Consider the following 19,676-nt stretch of genomic DNA (forward strand, 5'->3'; position numbering starts at 1 on the left):
TTTAAAATCTGATTTACTTGTTGCCTGTCTGATTTGTGATGGAAGACTATATGCAGCTCTTTCATTGCAAGTGCGTTCCAGTTTCTTGCTCAGTTGAGCTGACCCATAAGCCAGGTACTTGAAGTCCTTGACTTCAGTGCCTCCTGTTGCGGTCAGGTGGATGTTCCGGTGAGATGACAGACTCACTTCTACATCTAAAGTTGACCTGGCTCGCTTGCGTGATACCACATGATAGCTCTGAACTTGATCAAGTTGAGACTAAGAGCAACTGCAGCTACTGCACATATGAAGCCAATACAACGACTATTGGCGCAGCAAAATGGATACGGTGCTAGACCATGGCCTGCACCAGCGCCGATCGGGAAGAATAAATAAATAGAGCAGGCATCCCCCAATAGTGCGGGGACGTTCAGACCCAAATTATCCCCTCCAGCATCTACGTCATCTATGTCCCATTCAGCTTTGATTCCTGAAAGAACTGTTACACCACCAAATAGGCCACACCCACTTAATCACCAAATTGTATTGGACACATAAAACAGGTGAGACACCTCCGTCTAGTGTCCACCACACAGCCACCTCCCCAACCTGTCAATCTACAATAGTTCAACCCCCCCAACCTGACAATCTACAATAGTTCAACCCCTCAACCTGACAATCTACAATAGTTCAACCCCCCCAACCTGAAAATCTATAATAGTTCAACTCCCCCAACCTGACAATATACAATAGTTCAACCCGCCCAACCTGACAATCTACAATAGTTCAAACCCCCCCCCAACCTGACAATCTACAATAGTTCAACCCCCGAACCTGCAAGCAGTGTGAGGCATTGTGAGTTTGTAGATCGCCTATTTTCACAATGTTTGCCTCTTTCTTAGGTAAAGTTTGACAATTTGGTCTTTAGAATCATTACATTGTCACTTTATGAATGTTCAGATAGCCTGTACACATTTATACTGTGTGTCGGTTTGTTTACTGCCGAGTGAGTAGACAGTGTTGCCGGTGAATTATATTTCTAGTTTCTCAGAGATCTCAGTGGTTGGCCCGGGCCAAGGAAGCACGTAAACAACGTAAACAGCTGATGAAGAGGACTGTAAAACAGATATACATCTTTCTCCAACAGATGGTCCCAAGAATGTACTTTTGGCCATAGATCCACCAGGAGATGTTGTCAAAGGACGCTCAGTCACTTTGACCTGCAGCGCCAGTGGATCACATCCACCAATCCAGAGCTACATCCTTTTCAAAGACAACACGGTCGTGGCCCAGAAGAACACAATGAGCATCTCTAACGTCCAGCCCAGTGACAGTGGAACATACCACTGTGAGGCATTTAACGACATCGCTACAGTCGATTCACCTCCAGTCACTGTTGATGTCCACTGTGAGTTTTTACAATCTAATTATATTAATGATGTGCGTGCGTGCGTGTGTATTGGCTATGCATGAACATAAATATCATCATAATTCATTTTAGAAAAAGACATTGAAATACATTATTTCTCTCTTGCTCTTTTTAAGTGTTTTTAGATTACTTTAGTGTCTAAAATAATTACATTAGTGTTATTATTTTAACCTAAATTATTGTTATTGTTCATTGGTGTAAAATGCTGTATACACAGCACAGTGCTATTTGAGTGCATCACTGTTTATTCCTCCACAGACCCTCCAGAAAAGCCCTCAGTATCAGTGAGTCCACTAGGAGGCGTTGTTGAGGGCAGCACAGTGACTCTGACCTGCAGCAGTGAAGCCAACCCACCAGTATCCAGATACACTTGGTACAAAGGCCGTAGATCTATCTACACTGGTCCTCAGCTGGTGAAGAACAATGTTTCTCCTACAGACTCTGGACAGTACTTCTGTCTGGTGAAAAACACACATGGATCCCAGAAGTCATCACTACACTCTCTAGATGTTCGGCGTAAGTGAACTAAAATGTTTGTATTTAAAAATACTACAATAGTATACACCCCCAACCTGACAATCTGCAATAGTATACACCCCCAACCTGACAATCTGCAATAGTATACACCCCCAACCTGACAATCTGCAATAGTATACACCCCCAACCTGACAATCTACAATAGTATACACCCCCCCCCCCCAACCTGACAATCTACAATAGTATACACCCCCAACCTGACAATCTACAATAGTATACACCCCCAACCTGACAATCTGCAATAGTATACACCCCCAACCTGACAATCTGCAATAGTATACACCCCCAACCTGACAATCTACAATAGTATACACCCCCCCCCCCCAACCTGACAATCTACAATAGTATACACCCCCAACCTGACAATCTACAATAGTATACACCCCACAACCTGACAATCTACAATAGTATACACCCTCAACCTGCCAATCTACAATAGTATACACCCCCAACCTGACAATCTACAATAGTATACACCCCCAACCTGACACTCTACAATAGTATACACCCCCCAACCTGACAATCTACAATAGTATACACCCCCAACCTGACAATCTACAATAGTATACACCCCCAACCTGACAATCTACAATAGTATACAACCCCCAACCTGACAATCTACAATAGTATACACCCCCCCCCCCCCCTCCCAACCTGACAATCTACAATAGTATACACCCCCCCCCCCCCCCCCCCCTCCCAACCTGACAATCTACAATAGTTCAACACTGCGCAAAAAGCATGGAATACGGATGTGTATATTACAGGGAAACTCCCATTAAACTTTCCAACAAACTCTGGTAAACTTCCGAATTGTACCATCACACCCGCATATTACCGTATATTACAGTATATGCCTGCAATAGTTCAACCCCACCTCCCACCCCAACCTGACAAGCACAGATTTGTACGCATTACATTTAGTTTGACTACGTTCCACAGATAAACATTGTGAAAATAGCCGATCTACAAGCAGGTGTTGTGAGCTTGTATATTTTCTGTTTTCACGTTTGCCTCTTTCTTGCATAATATTTGACAATTTGGCCAATTTGGAATTAAAGAGGTCTTAAGCGTCATTACATTGTCACTCTATAAATGTGCAGCCAGATATCTACACACTAAAGGGCCTTTCAAACGTGAAGCGATAAAACGCTTGAGACCTGCGTTTTTGCTCGGAGAAGTCGCAAGCGCATTTACGTGAGCCCGTGAATTTGTTGTGCACGTGCTCGTTTCGTGCACACGCCCCCCCGTGACTCACCAGACCTGGATTCTGCTTAGCTTTTTTTCACGCTTGCGTTGTCGCGCCACTCTTGAACAGACCTGTAGCAGAGCTGCCGTTGACCCAGGCAACAACGTGCCCCTCTTGAACAGACCCGTAGCAGAGCTGCCGTTGACCCAGGCAACAACGTGTCCCTCTTGAACAGACCTGTAGCAGAGCTGTCGTTGACCCAGGCAACAACGTGTCCCTCTTGAACAGACCTGTAGCAGAGCTGCCGTTGACCCAGGCAACAACGTGCCCCTCTTGAACAGACCTGTAGCAGAGCTGCCGTTGACCCAGGCAACAACGTGTCCCTCTTGAACAGACCTGTAGCAGAGCTGCCGTTGACCCAGGCAACAACGTGTCCCTCTTGAACAGACCCGTAGCAGAGCTGCCGTTGACCCAGGCAACAACGTGTCCCTCTTGAACAGACCTGTAGCAGAGCTGCCGTTGACCCAGGCAACAACGTGTCCCTCTTGAACAGACCTGTAGCAGAGCTGCCGTTGACCCAGGCAACAACGTGTCCCTCTTGAACAGACCTGTTGCAGAGCTGCCATTGACCCAGGCAACAACGTGTCCCATTTGAAAGGCCCTTTATACTGTATGTTGGATGCAGCGGGGACTTTTATTTTGAAGACTAAATATGCAGTACACAATACAAATACTCAGTACACAATACAAATACTCAATACACAATACAAATACTCAGTACGCAATACAAATACTCAGTACACAATGCAAATACTCAGTACACAATACAAATTCTCAGTACACAATACAAATACTCAATACACACAATACAAATACTCAGTACACAATACACACATGTACAGATACAGTCATCTTGCTCATCTCTCCACAGCTCCAAACTACTGTGTACCTCCAGAGTTCTACCGTATGAACAGCATCATGATCAGCACGCTACAAATCCTGTACACACCCAAAGCCAAGGTGTTGTACGACTGCATGGTGGGATACACCTCGACCGGAGGACGCCCCGATGTGACGTGTATGGATGGAAAATGGACACCTTTGACTCTGACATGTGAAGGTAAGTGTTCATCAGTGTTGTAACGTTTTATCATTATTAACACCCCGATCGCCCAGGACGAAGTTCACCGTCCTTTCTATTAGTAACACCCAGGACGAAGTTCACCATCCTTTCTATTAGTAACACCCAGGACGAAGTTCACCGTCCTTTCTATTAGTAACACCCAGGACGAAGTTCACCGTCCTTTCTATTAGTAACACCCAGGACGAAGTTCACCATCCTTTCTATTAGTAACACCCAGGACGAAGTTCACCGTCCTTTCTATTAGTAACACCCAGGACGAAGTTCACCATCCTTTCTATTAGTAACACCCAGCGCCCAGGACGAAGTTCACCATCCTTTCTATTAGTAACACCCAGGACGAAGTTCACCATCCTTTCTATTAGTAACACCCAGGACGAAGTTCACCATCCTTTCTATTAGTAACACCCAGGACGAAGTTCACCATCCTTTCTATTAGTAACACCCAGGACGAAGTTTTATCCAAAAGACGAAGTTTATTGATATCAAAACCGATCGCATCGCTCCACAGGCTGGGAGCGCCTGTTGCGCAACATTCGATGTTGCGCAACAGTGGGACGTCATCGAAAATGTTCCCCCCCGTTTAGCAGACGAGAAAGGAAATCTTAAAACGTTAATAACTCTTGATCTAAATCATCCCGTCCAATTCTAAGAAAAGATCCTGTGTTAGATGGCCCACCGCGGTCCCGTCGCTAGTCGCGGTAGATTTAATCATACCTCCCGTTGTTGTTGTCGCCTCTAGAGTGTTTTGGCTACATTTAGCTGCTACATCCACATCCGGAATAACATCCGGTCCGTCGCTGTAAGTGCTCCGCTGCTATAAATCGCCAGGCGCTATGATTTAATGGATTAAATAACCCCGGGCAATCGGAGTGTTAACACGTTGACTGCTGAGTATTTCACTAACCTCTGAGTATTTCACTGACCTCTGAGTATTTCACTGACCTCTGAGTATTTCACTAACCTCTGAGTATTTCACTGACCTCTGAGTATTTCACTGACCTCTGAGTATTTCACTAACCTCTGAGTATTTCACTGACCTCTGAGTATTTCACTGACCTCTGAGTATTTCACTGACCTCTGAGTATTTCACTGACCTCTGAGTATTTCACTGACCTGAGTATTTCACTAACCTCTGAGTATTTCACTGACCTCTGAGTATTTCACTGACCTCTGAGTATTTCACTAACCTCTGAAGAATCACCCGGGCGCAAATGTAGGTCCGTTTCACGAAAATATGCCTGAATATATTCCAGTGGTTTGTAATAGTGGCCAAAATATTCCACATTCCCGACAACACTGGTCTCTTTCTCCATGCTGTAGATTCATATCTAACTGATCTGTGCCATGCTGTAGATTCATATCTATCTGTACCATGCTGTAGATTCATATCTATCTGTACCATGCTGTAGATTCATATCTAACTGATCTGTGCCATGCTGTAGATTCATATCTATCTGTACCATGCTTTAGATTCATATCTAACTGATCTGTGCCATGCTGTAGATTCATATATATCTGTACCATGCTGTAGATTCATATATATCTGTACCATGCTGTAGATTCATATCTATCTGTACCATGCTGTAGGATTCATATCTATCTGTAGGCCTACCATGCTGTAGATTCATATCTGATCTGTGCCATGCTGTAGATTCATATCTGATCTGTGCCATGCTGTAGATTCATATCTAACTGATCTGTGCCATGCTGTAGATTCACATCTATCTGTACCATGCTGTAGATTCATATCTATCTGTACCATGCTTTAGATTCATATCTAACTGATCTGTGCCATGCTGTAGATTCATAACTAGCTCACCTTTCAGAACACATCGTTGTTCGTTGTATGCTGCAGTCGGTTGGTTCTCATTGACATCTCTCAGGCTGCATCATTGGCATCATTTTGAATTTTCATTTATAAAGCCATACTTGGTGATCTTCCTCTTGGTGAAGAACGGTCTACACCTCAGATCAAGTGTCTGGTGTGTAGTGCCAGCCTTCAAATCTTGCTATAGTGGTCGTGGAATGACCTGCAGTCCAGACTAAAATTGCCCTTGAAAGTTCCTTTGAGGAGTTTCAAAAGCATCATCTTAGATGTACAGTTCAACACCTGCACATGTCTTAGATGTACAGTCCAACACCTGCACATGTCTTAGATGTACAGTCCAACACCTGCACATGTCTCAAGCCCAACACACACCGTCTGTGAACGCCGCTCGTCAAAACAGCCGCCTCCGTTATTTTCAATGAACCTATCCCACACCGGTGGCTTCAGACGCGCGCTGGCGCGTGTTCACGCCTCGCCTGACGCTCCGATACGCCGTGGTTCTTTTTTCCAGGCATTGCTGCGCGGCCTCCATCCGGGAATCCGTGGGCGTGGCTGGCCAGCCGCGCGGTAGCGTCGTGCCGCGTCCTGTGGGTGTTGCTGTGCGGCTATGACGCGCGGCAATACTGTGCCGCGTCGCTGCGCACCCGCTTCACAGACGGTGTGTGTTGGGCTTGCGATGTACAGTCCAACACCTGCACATGTCCGGATGTACAGTCCAACATCTGCACATGTCCAGATGTGTACTAGCCTTTCTACAGGCCTATGTTTATATTCTCCCTGTTTATAATGTACATTGTGTTCTTGCGCCCGGTCACTGTTAGTGTACCATTTTGGAGATGTGTTGTATAGGTTTCTTGAAGTATGTCATGGATGTATTATTTGACATGTACGACATAGCATTGAAGTGTCATTTTGTTTCTGCCTCTTGGCCAGTTCCCACTTGAAAAAGAGTCTCAGTCTCAATGTGTTTCTACTGGTAAAATAAAGGTTAAATTAAAAAAAATTCCTCATGCTCTGTCTCTCCATCTGACCCAGGCCAGTGCGGCAGGCATACGGTCCAGAATGGCATTACATTCGCGGTCCTCGAAGGCACTCTGTCCCGTCCAGGAGAGCATCCATGGCAGGTGTCTCTGCAGCGCAGACTCAAAGAAACATCGAATCCGTTCAGACACCACTGTGGAGGCGTCCTCATCGCGTCCTGTTGGGTCCTCACTGCTGCTCACTGCATGTAAGATGCTCTAAAATTGAAATGCTATGTGTGTTCAGTTCATTCCATAGTTTATATTTTTTTATCCCACAATTTTGTAACCCATGTTTCACCCCTGTGTCAATTATATAATGTGATCCTGGGCTCTACACACCCTCCGCCAACCTGGGGAGAGCAAAAGACTTGAACTCATGCTTCCTTCATGCCTGAGTGTCCAAGTTGTTCCTTTACACCTGACAGGGGGGAGTTTCCCTGGTTGGATGTAGCGTGTGGAAGGAACACGTTATTCCAACCAGTTCCTTTCCCCTCCATCAGGCGCCCCGGCTGGCCAGGGGGAGGCAGTTTAGAGACCAGGATTACTGCATGTTTTTTGTGAGGGTACCTACCCTAGGGGACACGGAGAGAACCTTTCTCCAACCCTGCCTCGGGTATGCATTCCATAGTTTAGATTGGGAGTGAGTCTGCAGTTCTGACTGCAATGGGAAGTTCATTCCATAGTTTAGATTGGGAGTGAGTCTGCAGTTCATTGTAATGTGAAGTTAATTCCATAGTTTAGATTAACAGTGAGTCTGTAGTTCTGACTGCAATGTGAAGTTCATTCCATAGTTTAGATTGGGAGTGAGCCTGCAGTTCTGACTGCAATGAGAAGTTCATTCCATAGTTTAGATTGGGAGTGAGCCTGCAGTTCTGACTGCAATGGGAAGTTCATTCCATAGTTTAGATTGGGAGTGAGTCTGGAGTTCTGACTGCAATGGGGAGTTCATTCCATAGTTTAGATTGGGAGTGAGTCTGCAGTTCTGACTGCAATGGGAAGTTCATTCCATAGTTTAGATTGGGAGTGAGTCTGCAGTTCTGACTGCAATGGGAAGTTCATTCCATAGTTTAGATTGGGAGTGAGTCTGCAGTTCTGACTGCAATGGGAAGTTCATTCCATAGTTTAGATTGGGAGTGAGTCTGTAGTTCTGACTGCAATGGGAAGTTCATTCCATAGTTTAGATTGGGAGTGAGTCTGAAGTTCTGACTGCAATGGGAAGTTCATTCCATAGTTTAGATTGCGAGTGAGTCTGCAGTTCTGACTGCAATGGGAAGTTCATTCCATAGTTTAGATTGCGAGTGAGTCTGCAGTTCTGACTGCAATGGGAAGTTCATTCCATAGTTTAGATTGCGAGTGAGTCTGCAGTTCTGACTGCAATGGGAACTTCATTCCATAGTTTAGATTGCGAGTGAGTCTGCAGTTCTGACTGCAATGGGAAGTTCATTCCATAGTTTAGATTGGGAGTGAGTCTGCAGTTCTGACTGCAATGGGAAGTTCATTCCATAGTTTAGATTGGGAGTGAGTCTGTAGTTCTGACTGCAATGGGAAGTTCATTCCATAGGATAGATTGGGAGTGAGTCTGCAGTTCTGACTGCAATGGGAAGTTCATTCCATAGGATAGATTGGGAGTGAGTCTGCAGTTCTGACTGCAATGGGAAGTTCATCCCATAGTTTAGATTGGGAGTGAGTCTGCAGTTCTGACTGCAATGGGAAGTTCATTCCATAGTTTAGATTGGGAGTGAGTCTGCAGTTCTGACTGCAATGGGAAGTTCATTCCATAGTTTAGATTGGGAGTGAGTCTGTAGTTCTGACTGCAATGGGAAGTTCATTCCATAGGATAGATTGGGAGTGAGTCTGCAGTTCTGACTGCAATGGGAAGTTCATCCCATAGTTTAGATTGGGAGTGAGTCTGCAGTTCTGACTGCAATGGGAAGTTCATTCCATAGTTTAGATTGGGAGTGAGTCTGCAGTTCTGACTGCAATGGGAAGTTCATTCCATAGTTTAGATTGGGAGTGAGTCTGCAGTTCTGACTGCAATGGGAAGTTCATTCCATAGTTTAGATTGGGAGTGAGTCTGCAGTTCTGACTGAAATGGGAAGTTCATTCCATAGTTTAGATTGGGAGTGAGTCTGCAGTTCTGACTGCAATGGGAAGTTCATTCCATAGTTTAGATTGGGAGTGAGTCTGCAGTTCTGACTGCAATGGGAAGTTCATTCCATAGTTTAGATTGGGAGTGAGTCTGCAGTTCTGACTGCAATGGGAAGTTCATTCCATAGTGTAGATTGGGAGTGAGTCTGAAGTTCCGACTGCAATGGGAAGTTCATTCCATAGTTTAGATTTGGAGTGAGTCTGCAGTTCTGACTGCAATGGTAAGTTCATTCCATAGTTTAGATTGGGAGTGAGTCTGCAGTTCTGACTGCAATGGGAAGTTCATTCCATAGTTTAGATTGCGAGTGAGTCTGCAGTTCTGACTGCAATGGCAAGTTCATTCCATAGTTTAGATTGCTAGTGAGTCTGCAGTTCTGACTGCAATGGGAAGTTCATTCCATTGTTTAGATTGCGAGTGAGTCTGCAGTTCTGACTGCAATGGGAAGTTCATTCCATAGTTTAGATTGCGAGTGAGTCTGCAGTTCTGACTGCAATGGGAAGTTCATTCCATAGTTTAGATTGGGAGTGAGTCTGTAGTTCTGACTGCAATGGGAAGTTCATTCCATAGGATAGATTGGGAGTGAGTCTGCAGTTCTGACTGCAATGGGAAGTTCATTCCATAGGATAGATTGGGAGTGAGTCTGCAGTTCTGACTGCAATGGGAAGTTCATTCCATAGTTTAGATTGGGAGTGAGTCTGAAGTTCTGACTGCAATGGGAAGTTCATTCCATAGTTTAGATTGGTAGTGTGTCTGTAGTTCTGACTGCAATGGGAAGTTCATTCCATAGGATAGATTGGGAGTGAGTCTGCAGTTCTGACTGCAATGGGAAGTTCATCCCATAGTTTAGATTGGGAGTGAGTCTGCAGTTCTGACTGCAATGGGAAGTTCATTCCATAGTTTAGATTGGGAGTGAGTCTGCAGTTCTGACTGCAATGGGAAGTTCATTCCATAGTTTAGATTGGGAGTGAGTCTGAAGTTCTGACTGCAATGGGAAGTTCATTCCATAGTTTAGATTGGGAGTGAGTCTGAAGTTCTGACTGCAATGGGAAGTTCATCCCATAGTTTAGATTGGGATTGAGTCTGCAGTTCTGACTGCAATGGGAAGTTCATTCCATAGTTTAGATTGGGAGTGAGTCTGCAGTTCTGACTGCAATGGGAAGTTCATTCCATAGTTTAGATTGGGAGTGAGTATGCAGTTCGGACTGCAATGGGAAGTTCATTCCATAGTTTAGATTGGGAGTGAGTATGCAGTTCGTACTGCAATGGGAAGTTCATTCCATAGTTTAGATTGGGAGTGAGTCTGAAGTTCTGACTGCAATGGGAAGTTCATTCCATAGTTTAGATTGGGAGTGAGTCTGCAGTTCTGACTGCAATGGGAAGTTCATTCCATAGTTTAGATTGGGAGTGAGTCTGAAGTTCTGACTGCAATGGGAAGTTGATTCCATAGTTTAGATTGGGAGTGAGTCTGAAGTTCTGACTGCAATGGGAAGTTCATTCCATAGTTTAGATTGGGAGTGAGTCTGTAGTTCTGACTGCAATGGGAAGTTCATTCCATAGGATAGATTGGGAGTGAGTCTGCAGTTCTGACTGCAATGGGAAGTTCATTCCATAGTTTAGATTGGGAGTGAGTCTGCAGTTCTGACTGCAATGGGAAGTTCATTCCATAGTTTAGATTGGGAGTGAGTCTGCAGTTCTGACTGCAATGGGAAGTTCATTCCATAGTGTAGATTGGGAGTGAGTCTGAAGTTCCGACTGCAATGGGAAGTTCATTCCATAGTTTAGATTTGGAGTGAGTCTGCAGTTCTGACTGCAATGGTAAGTTCATTCCATAGTTTAGATTGGGAGTGAGTCTGCAGTTCTGACTGCAATGGGAAGTTCATTCCATAGTTTAGATTGCGAGTGAGTCTGCAGTTCTGACTGCAATGGCAAGTTCATTCCATAGTTTAGATTGCGAGTGAGTCTGCAGTTCTGACTGCAATGGGAAGTTCATTCCATTGTTTAGATTGCGAGTGAGTCTGCAGTTCTGACTGCAATGGGAAGTTCATTCCATAGTTTAGATTGCGAGTGAGTCTGCAGTTCTGACTGCAATGGGAAGTTCATTCCATAGTTTAGATTGGGAGTGAGTCTGTAGTTCTGACTGCAATGGGAAGTTCATTCCATAGGATAGATTGGGAGTGAGTCTGCAGTTCTGACTGCAATGGGAAGTTCATTCCATAGGATAGATTGGGAGTGAGTCTGCAGTTCTGACTGCAATGGGAAGTTCATTCCATAGTTTAGTTTGGGAGTGGGTCTGTAGTTCTGACTGCAATGGGAAGTTCATTCCATAGGATAGATTGGGAGTGAGTCTGCAGTTCTGACTGCAATGGGAAGTGCATCCCATAGTTTAGATTGGGAGTGAGTCTGCAGTTCTGACTGCAATGGGAAGTTCATTCCATAGTTTAGATTGGGAGTGAGTCTGAAGTTCTGACTGCAATGGGAAGTTCATTCCATAGGATAGATTGGGAGTGGGTCTGCAGTTCTGACTGCAATGGGAAGTTAATCCCATAGTTTAGATTGGGAGTGGGTCTGCAGTTCCGACTGCAATGGGAAGTTCATTCCATAGTTTAGATTGGGAGTGAGTCTGCAGTTCCGACTGCAATGGGAAGTTCATTCCATAGTTTAGATTGGGAGTGAGTCTGCAGTTCCGACTGCAATGGGAAGTTCATTCCATAGTTTAGATTGGGAGTGAGTCTGCAGTTCTGACTGCAATGGGAAGTTCATTCCATAGTTTAGATTGGGAGTGAGTCTGAAGTTCTGACTGCAATGGGAAGTTCATTCCATAGTTTAGATTGGGAGTGAGTCTGTAGTTCTGACTGCAATGGGAAGTTCATTCCATAGGATAGATTGGGAGTGAGTCTGCAGTTCTGACTGCAATGGGAAGTTCATCCCATAGTTTAGATTGGGAGCGAGTCTGCAGTTCTGACTGCAATGGGAAGTTCATTCCATAGTTTAGATTGGGAGTGAGTCTGCAGTTCTGACTGCAATGGGAAGTTCATTCCATAGTTTAGATTGGGAGTGAGTCTGAAGTTCTGACTGCAATAGGAAGTTCATTCCATAGTTTAGATTGGGAGTGAGTCTGCAGTTCTGACTGCAATGGGAAGTTCATTCCATAGTGTAGATTGGGAGTGAGTCTGAAGTTCCGACTGCAATGGGAAGTTCATTCCATAGTTTAGATTGGGAGTGAGTCTGCAGTTCCGACTGCAATGGGAAGTTCATTCCATAGTTCAGATTGGGAGTGAGTCTGAAGTTCCGACTGCAATGGGAAGTTCATTCCATAGTTCAGTTTGGGAGTGGGTCTGTAGTTCTGACTGCAATGGGAAGTTCATTCCATAGGATAGATTGGGAGTGAGTCTGCAGTTCTGACTGCAATGGGAAGTTCATCCCATAGTTTAGATTGGGAGTGAGTCTGCAGTTCTGACTGAAATGGGAAGTTCATTCCATAGTTTAGATTGGGAGTGAGTCTGCAGTTCTGACTGCAATGGGAAGTTCATTCCATAGTTTAGATTGGGAGTGAGTCTGCAGTTCTGACTGCAATGGGAAGTTCATTCCATAGTTTAGATTGGGAGGGAGTCTGAAGTTCTGACTGCAATGGGAAGTTCATTCCATAGTTTAGATTGGGAGTGAGTCAGTAGTTCTGACTGCAATGGGAAGTTCATTCCATAGGATAGATTGGGAGTGAGTCTGCAGTTCTGACTGCAATGGGAAGTTCATCCCATAGTTTAGATTGGGAGTGAGTCTGCAGTTCTGACTGAAATGGGAAGTTCATCCCATAGTTTAGATTGGGAGTGAGTCTGCAGTTCTGACTGCAATTGGAAGTTCATTCCATAGTTTAGATTGGGAGTGAGTCTGCAGTTCTGACTGCAATGGGAAGTTCATACCATAGTTTAGATTGGGAGTGAGTCTGCAGTTCTGACTGCAATGGGAAGTTCATTCCATAGTTTAGATTGGGAGTGAGTCTGAAGTTCTGACTGCAATGGGAGGTTCATTCCATAGTTTAGATTGGGAGTGAGTCTGCAGTTCTGACTGCAATGGGAAGTTCATTCCATAGTTTAGATTGGGAGTGTGTCTGTAGTTCTGACTGCAATGGGAAGTTCATTCCATAGGATAGATTGGGAGTGAGTCTGCAGTTCTGACTGCAATGGGAAGTTCATCCCATAGTTTAGATTGGGAGTGAGTCTGCAGTTCTGACTGCAATGGGAAGTTCATTCCATAGTTTAGATTGGGAGTGAGTCTGCAGTTCTGACTGCAATGGGAAGTTCATTCCATAGTTTAGATTGGGAGTGAGTCTGAAGTTCTGACTGCAATGGGAAGTTCATTCCATAGTTTAGATTGGGAGTGAGTCTGCAGTTCTGACTGCAATGGGAAGTTCATTCCATAGTTTAGATTGGGAGTGAGTCTGAAGTTCTGACTGCAATGGGAAGTTCATTCCATAGTTTAGATTGGGAGTGAGTCTGAAGTTCTGACTGCAATGGGAAGTTCATCCCATAGTTTAGATTGGGATTGAGTCTGCAGTTCTGACTGCAATGGGAAGTTCATTCCATAGTTTAGATTGGGAGTGAGTCTGCAGTTCTGACTGCAATGGGACGTTCATTCCATAGTTTAGATTGGGAGTGAGTATGCAGTTCGGACTGCAATGGGAAGTTCATTCCATAGTTTAGATTGGGAGTGAGTATGCAGTTCGTACTGCAATGGGAAGTTCATTCCATAGTTTAGATTGGGAGTGAGTCTGAAGTTCTGACTGCAATGGGAAGTTCATTCCATAGTTTAGATTGGGAGTGAGTCTGCAGTTCTGACTGCAATGGGAAGTTCATTCCATAGTTTAGATTGGGAGTGAGTCTGAAGTTCTGACTGCAATGGGAAGTTAATTCCATAGTTTAGATTGGGAGTGAGTCTGCAGTTCTGACTGCAATGGGAAGTTCATTCCATAGTTTAGATTGGGAGTGAGTATGCAGTTCGGACTGCAATGGGAAGTTGATTCCATAGTTTAGATTGGGAGTGAGTCTGAAGTTCTGACTGCAATGGGAAGTTCATTCCATAGTTTAGATTGGGAGTGAGTCTGTAGTTCTGACTGCAATGGGAAGTTCATTCCATAGGATAGATTGGGAGTGAGTCTGAAGTTCTGACTGCAATGGGAAGTTCATTCCATAGTTTAGATTGGGAGTGAGTCTGCAGTTCTGACTGCAATGGGAAGTTCATTCCATAGTTTAGATTGGGAGTGAGTCTGCAGTTCTGACTGCAATGGGAAGTTCATTCCATAGTTTAGATTGGGAGTGAGTCTGCAGTTCTGACTGCAATGGGAAGTTCATTCCATAGTTTAGATTGGGAGTGAGTCTGAAGTTCTGACTGCAATGGGAAGTTAATTCCATAGTTTAGATTGGGAGTGAGTCTGCAGTTCTGACTGCAATGGGAAGTTCATTCCATAGCTTTGGAGACAGAATAATGTATGTCTCTCTGGGATAACTGACTGTCTGTTGTTCCTCCAGTAACAGCTCCATGGACATGCAGGTGGTCTTAATGACTGACTGTCTGTTTTTCCTCTCCAGTAACAGCTCCATGGACATGCAGGTGGTCTTAATGACTGACTGTCTGTTGTTTCTCCAGTAACAGCTCCATGGAAATGCAGGTGGTGGTGGGGGGAGTGGACAATGGGAGACATGAAGAGTCAGACCAGGTCATCGCTGTGGAGAGAGACTTCATTCATGTGGATTTCATTAATAAGACTGGAAGTAATGACATTGGTGAGTCATGCATTTACCGTAGGTCTCTGATTGGTCCATCCATTTACTGTATGTCTCTGATTGGTCCATCCATTTACTGTATGTCTCTGATTGGTCCATCCATTTACTGTATGTCTCTGATTGGTCCATCCATTTACTGTAGGTCTCTGATTGGTCCATTCATTTACTGTAGGTCTCTGATTGGTCCATCCATTTACTGTAGGTCAGTCACACAGCATGCTTAAAGTCTAAATGATGACATCATGTCAGTCAGATAACTTAAAGACATCACATTGATGCACCTGGGACATATCCTCAGTGATGTATCCCAAGGTCATCACCTGGGACGTATCCTCAGTGATGTATCCCAAGGTCACCTGGGGCGTATCCTCAGTGATGTATCCCAAGGTCATCACCTGGGACGTATCCTCAGTGATGTATCCCAAGGTCACCCGGGACGTATCCTCCGTGATGTATCCCAAGGTCATCACCTGGGACGTATCCTCAGTGATGTATCCCAAGGTCACCTGGGACGTATCCTCAGTGATGTATCCCAAGGTCACCTGGAGCGTATCCTCAGTGATGTTTCCCAAGGTCATCACCTGGGACGTATCATCAGTGATGTATCCCAAGGTCATCACCTGGGACATATCCTCAGTGATGTATCCTGAGGTCATCACCTGGGACGTATCATGAGTGATGTATCCCGAGGTCATCACCTGGGACGTATCCTCAGTGATGTATCCCAAGGTCATCACATGGGACGTATCCTCAGTGATGTATCCCAAGGTCATCACCTGGGACGTATCCTCAGTGATGTATCCCAAGGTCATCACCTGGGACGTATCATCAGTGATGTATCCCAAGGTCATCACCTGGGACGTATCCTCAGTGATGTATCCCAAGGTCATCACCTGGGACGTATCCTCAGTGATGTATCCCAAGGTCATCACCTGGGACGTATCCTCAGTGATGTATCCCAAGGTCATCACCTGGGACGTATCCTCAGTGATGTATCCCATGGTCATCACATGGGACGTATCCTCAGTGATGTATCCCGAGGTCATCACCTGGGACGTATCCTCAGTGATGTATCCCGAGGTCATCACCTGGGACGTATCCTCAGTGATGTATCCCAAGGTCATCACCTGGGACGTATCCTCAGTGATGTATCCCAATGTCATCACCTGGGACGTATCCTCAGTGATGTGGAGGGACCTCCTACGCCTCACTAATGCTAATGTTATGTAACTATTGTGTTTACTGTGTCAGCATTACTCAAGCTGAGTTTCACCAACGGAGCATTCTGTGCCAATGGAAACAGCTATGTTAAAACTGCCTGTCTGCCAAACAAGATATTCCCCGATGGAAAGCAGTGTGTGATCTCTGGATGGGGCAAAACTAAAGATGGTACGTATCCAACCACTGACTACCACTAATCACACCTTAAACTAAAGATGGTACGTATCCAACCACTGACTACCACTAATCACACCTTAAACTAAAGATGGTACGTATCCAACCACTGACTACCACTAATCACACCTTAAACTAAAGATGGTACGTATCCAACCACTGACTACCACTAATCACACCTTAAACTAAAGATGGTACGTATCCAACCACTGACTACCACTAATCACACCTTAAACTATAGAAATGCACTCTGTCGAGGTGCCAACTTTATTACCTCTAAATAAAGGGACTGATATGAAGGTTAGGGGACTTACGTGGTCGGTTAAGACTGATATGAGGTTAGGAACTGCTATGAGGTTAGGGGACTTACGTGGCCGGTTAAGACTGATATGAGGTTAATGGACTTACGTGGCCGGTTAAGACTGGTATGAGGTTAGGGGACTTGCGTGGCCGGTTAAGACTGATATGAGGTTAGGGGACTGGTATGATGTTAGGGGACTTACGTGGCCGATTAAGACTGATATGAGGTTAGGAGACTTATGTGGCCGGTTAAGACTGATATGAGGTTGGGGGACTTACGTGGCCGGTTAAGACTGATATGAGGTTAGGGGACTTACGTGGCCGGTTAAGACTGATATGAGGTTAGGGGACTTACGTGGCCAGTTAAGACTGATATGAGGTTAGGGGACTTACGTGGGCGGTTAAGACTGATATCGGGTTAGGGGACTGGTATGGCTGGTTAAGACTGATATGAGGTTAGGGGACTTACGTGGCCGGTTAAGACTGATATGAGGTTAGGGGACTTACGTGGCCGGTTAAGACTGATATGAGGTTAGGGGACTTGCATGGCCGGTTAAGACTGATATGAGGTTAGGGGACTTACGTGGCCGGTTAAGACTGATATGAGGTTAATGGACTTACGTGGCCGGTTAAGACTGATATGAGGTTAGGGGACTTGCATGGCCGGTTAAGGCTGATATGAGGTTAGGGGACTTATGTGGCCGATTAAGACTGATATGAGGTTAGGAGACTTACGTGGCCGGTTAAGACTGATATGAGGTTAGGGGACTTACGTGGCCGGTTAAGACTGATATGAAGTTAGGGGACTTATGTGGCCGGTTAAGACTGATATGAGGTTAGGGGACTTGCGTGGCCGGTTAAGACTGATATGAGGTTAATGGACTTACGTGGCCGATTAAGACTGATATGATGTTAGGAGACTGATATGAGGTTAGGGAACTTGCATGGTCGGTTAAGACTGATATGAGGTTAGGGGACTTACGTGGCCGGTTAAGACTGATATGAGGTTAATGGACTTACGTGGCCGGTTAAGACTGATATGAGGTTAGGGGACTGGTATGATGTTAGGGGACTTACGTGGCCGATTAAGAATGATATGAGGTTAGGAGACTTACGTGGCTGGTTAAGACTGATATGAGGTTAGGGGACTTACGTGGCCGGTTAAGACTGATATGAGGTTAGGGGACCTACGGGGCCGGTTAAGACTGATATGAGGTTAGGGGACTTGCATGGCTGGTTAAGACTGATATGAGGTTAGGGGACTTACGTGGCCGGTTAAGACTGATATGAGGTTAGGGGACTTACGTGGCCGGTTAAGACTGATATTAGGTTAGGGGACTGATATGAGGTTAGGGGACTTGCATGTCTGGTTAAGACTGATATGAGGTTAGGGGACTTACGTGGCCGGTTAAGACTGATATGAGGTTAGGGGACTTACGTGGCCGGTTAAGACTGATATGAGGTTAGGGGACTGATATGAGGTTAGGGGACTTAAGTGGCCAGTTAAGACTGATATGAGGTTAGGGGACTTACGTGGCCGGTTAAGACTGATATGAGGTTAATGGACTTACGTGGCCGGTTAAGACTGATATGAGGTTAGTGGACTTGCATGGCCGGTTAAGACTGATATGAGGTTAGGGGACTTACGTGGCCGGTTAAGACTGTTATGAAGTTAGGGGACTTATGTGGCCGGTTAAGACTGATATGAAGTTAGGGGACTTGCGTGGCCGGTTAAGACTGATATGAGGTTAATGGACTTACGTGGCCGATTAAGACTGATATGATGTTAGGAGACTGATATGAGGTTAGGGGACTTGCATGGTCGGTTAAGACTGATATGAGGTTAGGGGACTTACGTGGCCGGTTAAGACTGATATGAGGTTAATGGACTTACGTGGCCGGTTAAGACTGATATGAGGTTAGGGGACTTGCGTGGCCGCTTAAGACTGATATGATGTTAATAGACTTACGTGGCCCATTAAGACTGATATGATGTTAGGAGACTTACGTGGCCGGTTAAGACTGATATGAGGTTAGGGGACTTACGTGGCCGGTTAAGACTGATATGAGGTTAGGGGACTTGCGTGGCCGGTTAAGACTGATATGAGGTTAATGGACTTACGTGGCCGATTAAGACTGATATGATGTTAGGAGACTTACGTGGCCGGTTAAGAATGATATGAGGTTAGGGGACTTACGTGGCCGGTTAAGACTGATATGAGGTTAGGGGACTTGCATGGCCGGTTAAGACTGATATGAGGTTAGGGGACTTGCGTGGCCGGTTAAGACTGATATAAGGTTAGGGGACTGATATGAGGTTAGGGGACTTGCATGGTCGGTTAAGACTGATATGAGGTTAGGGGACATACGTGGCCGGTTAAGACTGATATGAGGTTAATGAACTTACGTGGCCGGTTAAGACTGATATGAGGTTAGGGGACTTGCATGGCCGGTTAAGACTGATATGAGGTTAATGGACTTACGTGGCCAATTCAGACTGATATGATGTTAGGAGACTTACGTGGCCGGTTAAGACTGATATGAGGTTAGGGGACTTACGTGGCCGGTTAAGACTGATATGAGGTTAGGGGACTTGCGTGGCCGGTTAAGACTGATATGAGGTTAATGGACTTACGTGGCCGATTAAGACTGATATGATGTTAGAAGACTTACGTGGCCGGTTAAGAATGATATGAGGTTAGGGGACTTACGTGGCCGGTTAAGACTGATATGAGGTTAGGGGACTTGCATGGCCGGTTAAGACTGATATGAGGTTAGGGGACTTGCGTGGCCGGTTAAGACTGATATAAGGTTAGGGGACTGATATGAGGTTAGGGGACTTGCATGGTCGGTTAAGACTGATATGAGGTTAGGGGACATACGTGGCCGGTTAAGACTGATATGAGGTTAATGAACTTACATGGCCG

The 19,676-nt window shown here is 45.2% G+C and overlaps 1 protein-coding gene across 1 annotated transcript; it reads left to right on the forward strand.

Moving 5' to 3' along the window:
- Nucleotides 1–1,272: 1,272 nt before the first annotated feature.
- LOC306919280 (uncharacterized protein) lies at nucleotides 1,273–16,320 on the forward strand (the record flags this gene model as incomplete). Its single annotated transcript, XM_079532093.1, has 7 exons — nucleotides 1,273–1,387; nucleotides 1,667–1,924; nucleotides 4,066–4,254; nucleotides 7,142–7,334; nucleotides 14,860–14,881; nucleotides 14,940–15,017; nucleotides 16,306–16,320. Exons 1-7 carry the CDS (start codon nucleotides 1,282–1,284, stop codon nucleotides 16,318–16,320), a joined length of 861 nt encoding a protein of 286 aa, XP_079388219.1. The 5' UTR covers nucleotides 1,273–1,281.
- Nucleotides 16,321–19,676: the final 3,356 nt, after the last annotated feature.

Source organism: Electrona antarctica (genome assembly GCF_951216825.1).
Source record: "Electrona antarctica genome assembly, contig: scaffold_25, whole genome shotgun sequence".
NCBI classification, from domain to species: domain Eukaryota; kingdom Metazoa; phylum Chordata; class Actinopteri; order Myctophiformes; family Myctophidae; genus Electrona; species Electrona antarctica.